The sequence below is a fragment of the Bos taurus genome, chromosome 15, assembly GCF_002263795.3.
Source record: "Bos taurus isolate L1 Dominette 01449 registration number 42190680 breed Hereford chromosome 15, ARS-UCD2.0, whole genome shotgun sequence".
Classification (NCBI taxonomy): domain Eukaryota; kingdom Metazoa; phylum Chordata; class Mammalia; order Artiodactyla; family Bovidae; genus Bos; species Bos taurus.
Genome location: NC_037342.1, coordinates 15,982,237 through 15,984,303, shown reverse-complemented (window position 1 = coordinate 15,984,303; position 2,067 = coordinate 15,982,237). Strand labels below are relative to the sequence as shown.

The following is a 2,067-nucleotide window of genomic DNA, read 5'->3' as shown; positions in this document are numbered from 1 at the left end:
ACGTGGGGTGTGCGGAGAGAAGCATCCGGAGCCGCGGGGTGGGCCGCGGAGGGGAAATCCAGGAACCCTGGAGGGGCGCAGGAGCGGACGGAGGTGCCGCAGGAGGCGCCCGGGGCCTGGCCGGGCCGGTCGGGCCGGCGACGCGGTGGAGGGGAGGGACCCAGCGGCGCCAGGTTGGGTCGTCGGGTCCGCCCTCCTCACCCTGGAACCTCGCCGGGAGGGGAGCGGCGGGGAGGAGAGCAGGACCCGCGCGTCCTCAGATCCCGGGACCGCCCTCTCGCGCTCCAGGGCGGGGGGCAAGCGCCTAAGAAGGCTGGAGCCGCTGCAGCAGCATGAGAGCGGGCGCCGGCGCTCCACGCTCGCGGCCGCGCGGCGGGCGGCGGCGGCGGCGGCGGCTCTGCCCGCGCTCGCCATGCGCGCGCGCTGGGGCCGGCGGGGCGCCCGGCGCGGAGGTCCGGGGCTGCCCGGCACCCACTTGGCGCTGCTGGCCGCCAGCCTGCTGTCCACCGCCGTGGCCATCTACGTTTGCTGGAAGCAGCTGCCGCCTCTGCCCTGGGCGTCCCCCAGCCCGCCGCGGCCGGTGAACGTGCTGCTGTGGTGGGAGCCCTTCAGGGGCCGACACAACCCCCGCAGGCCGCCCCCCGACTGCCAGCGGCGCTTCAACATCAGCGGCTGCGTCCTGCACACGGATCGCGCGGCCTACGAGGAGGCCCAGGCGGTGCTCTTCCACCACCGAGACCTGGTGAAGGGACCCCCGGACTGGCCCCCGCCCTGGGGCGTCCAGATGCCCCCGGTGGAGGAGCGGGAAGGGCTGGTGATGGACGACGAGGGGCAAGAGGCTGAGGCCGAAACCTCGGCCGCCCTGGGCCCCCGGCCCCCGGGCCAGCGCTGGGTGTGGATGAACTTCGAGTCGCCCTCCCACTCCCCAGGGTTGCAGGGCCTGGCAGGTAACATCTTCAACTGGACGCTCTCCTACAGGGCCGACTCGGACATCTTCGTGCCTTACGGCTACCTCTACCCCAGGACCCATCCCAGCGAGCAGCCGCCGGGGCTGGTCCCACCGCTGGCCCGGAAGCAGGGGCTGGTGGCCTGGGTGGTGAGCAACTGGGATGAGCGCCAGGCGCGCGTGCGCTACTACCGCCAGCTGAGTCAATACGTGACCGTGGACGTGTTCGGCAAGGGCGGGCCCGGGCAGCCGCTGCCCGACGCAGAGCTCGTGCACACGGTGGCCCGCTACAAGTTCTACCTGGCCTTCGAGAACTCGCAGCACCTGGATTATATCACCGAGAAGCTGTGGCGCAACGCCTTCCTGGCCGGGGCCGTGCCGGTCGTGCTGGGCCCCAACCGTACCAATTACGAGCGCTTCGTGCCCTCCAATGCCTTCATCCACGTGGACGACTTCCCTTCTGCCTCCTCCCTGGCCGCCCACCTGCAGTTCCTGGACCGCAACCCGACTGTCTATCGCGGCTACTTCAGGTGGCGCCGGAGCCATGCCGTGCATGTCACCTCCTTCTGGGATGAGCCCTGGTGCCTGGCCTGCCAGGCTGTGCAGAAGGCTGGGAACCAACGCAAGAGCGTCCCCAACTTGGCTGGCTGGTTTCAACAGTGAGGTCATTGTCCCCCTGGGTGTGACCCTGGAAGCCATGTCTGGATGCTCTGCGGTGCCTCTCCTTGACGGCCAAGTCGTGGGACTGCATTTCCTAAATACCCGTTTTTAATCTATGGGAACAAATTGATTTACCAATTAATGTCATTCAACACAAAGACTGGGTGGGAAGGATCCTGGGTGCTCATGGCTTTTGCATAACTCGCGGTTGTCCGAGGGCATCCGAGCTCAGGGATGAAGAAGGGGACGTTTCCTCCTCATTTTAAGGTGAGGAAACAGCTTACCTACAAGAAACCATGGTCTGTGGCTCTGAATTTCCTCATCAGCCACAGGCTATATTTGTGACCTGTGCTGAGTCCAAATTTCACAGACTCCTCCAGTCACATGTCCCTGGGCCAAATGCTGCAAAACCCTGGTTTTAGAAAGAGCCTTTTTGCAGGATAGTGAAGGGACTGTGGCCA

General features: G+C 66.6%; 1 protein-coding gene across 1 annotated transcript; it reads left to right on the top strand.

Moving 5' to 3' along the window:
* The first annotated feature begins 373 nt into the window (after window positions 1–373).
* Window positions 374–1,780, top strand: FUT4 (fucosyltransferase 4). Its single transcript, NM_174736.2, is given in 1 exon segment — window positions 374–1,780. A coding segment is annotated over 1 exon segment (1,197 nt). The 5' UTR covers window positions 374–412; the 3' UTR covers window positions 1,610–1,780.
* Window positions 1,781–2,067: the final 287 nt, after the last annotated feature.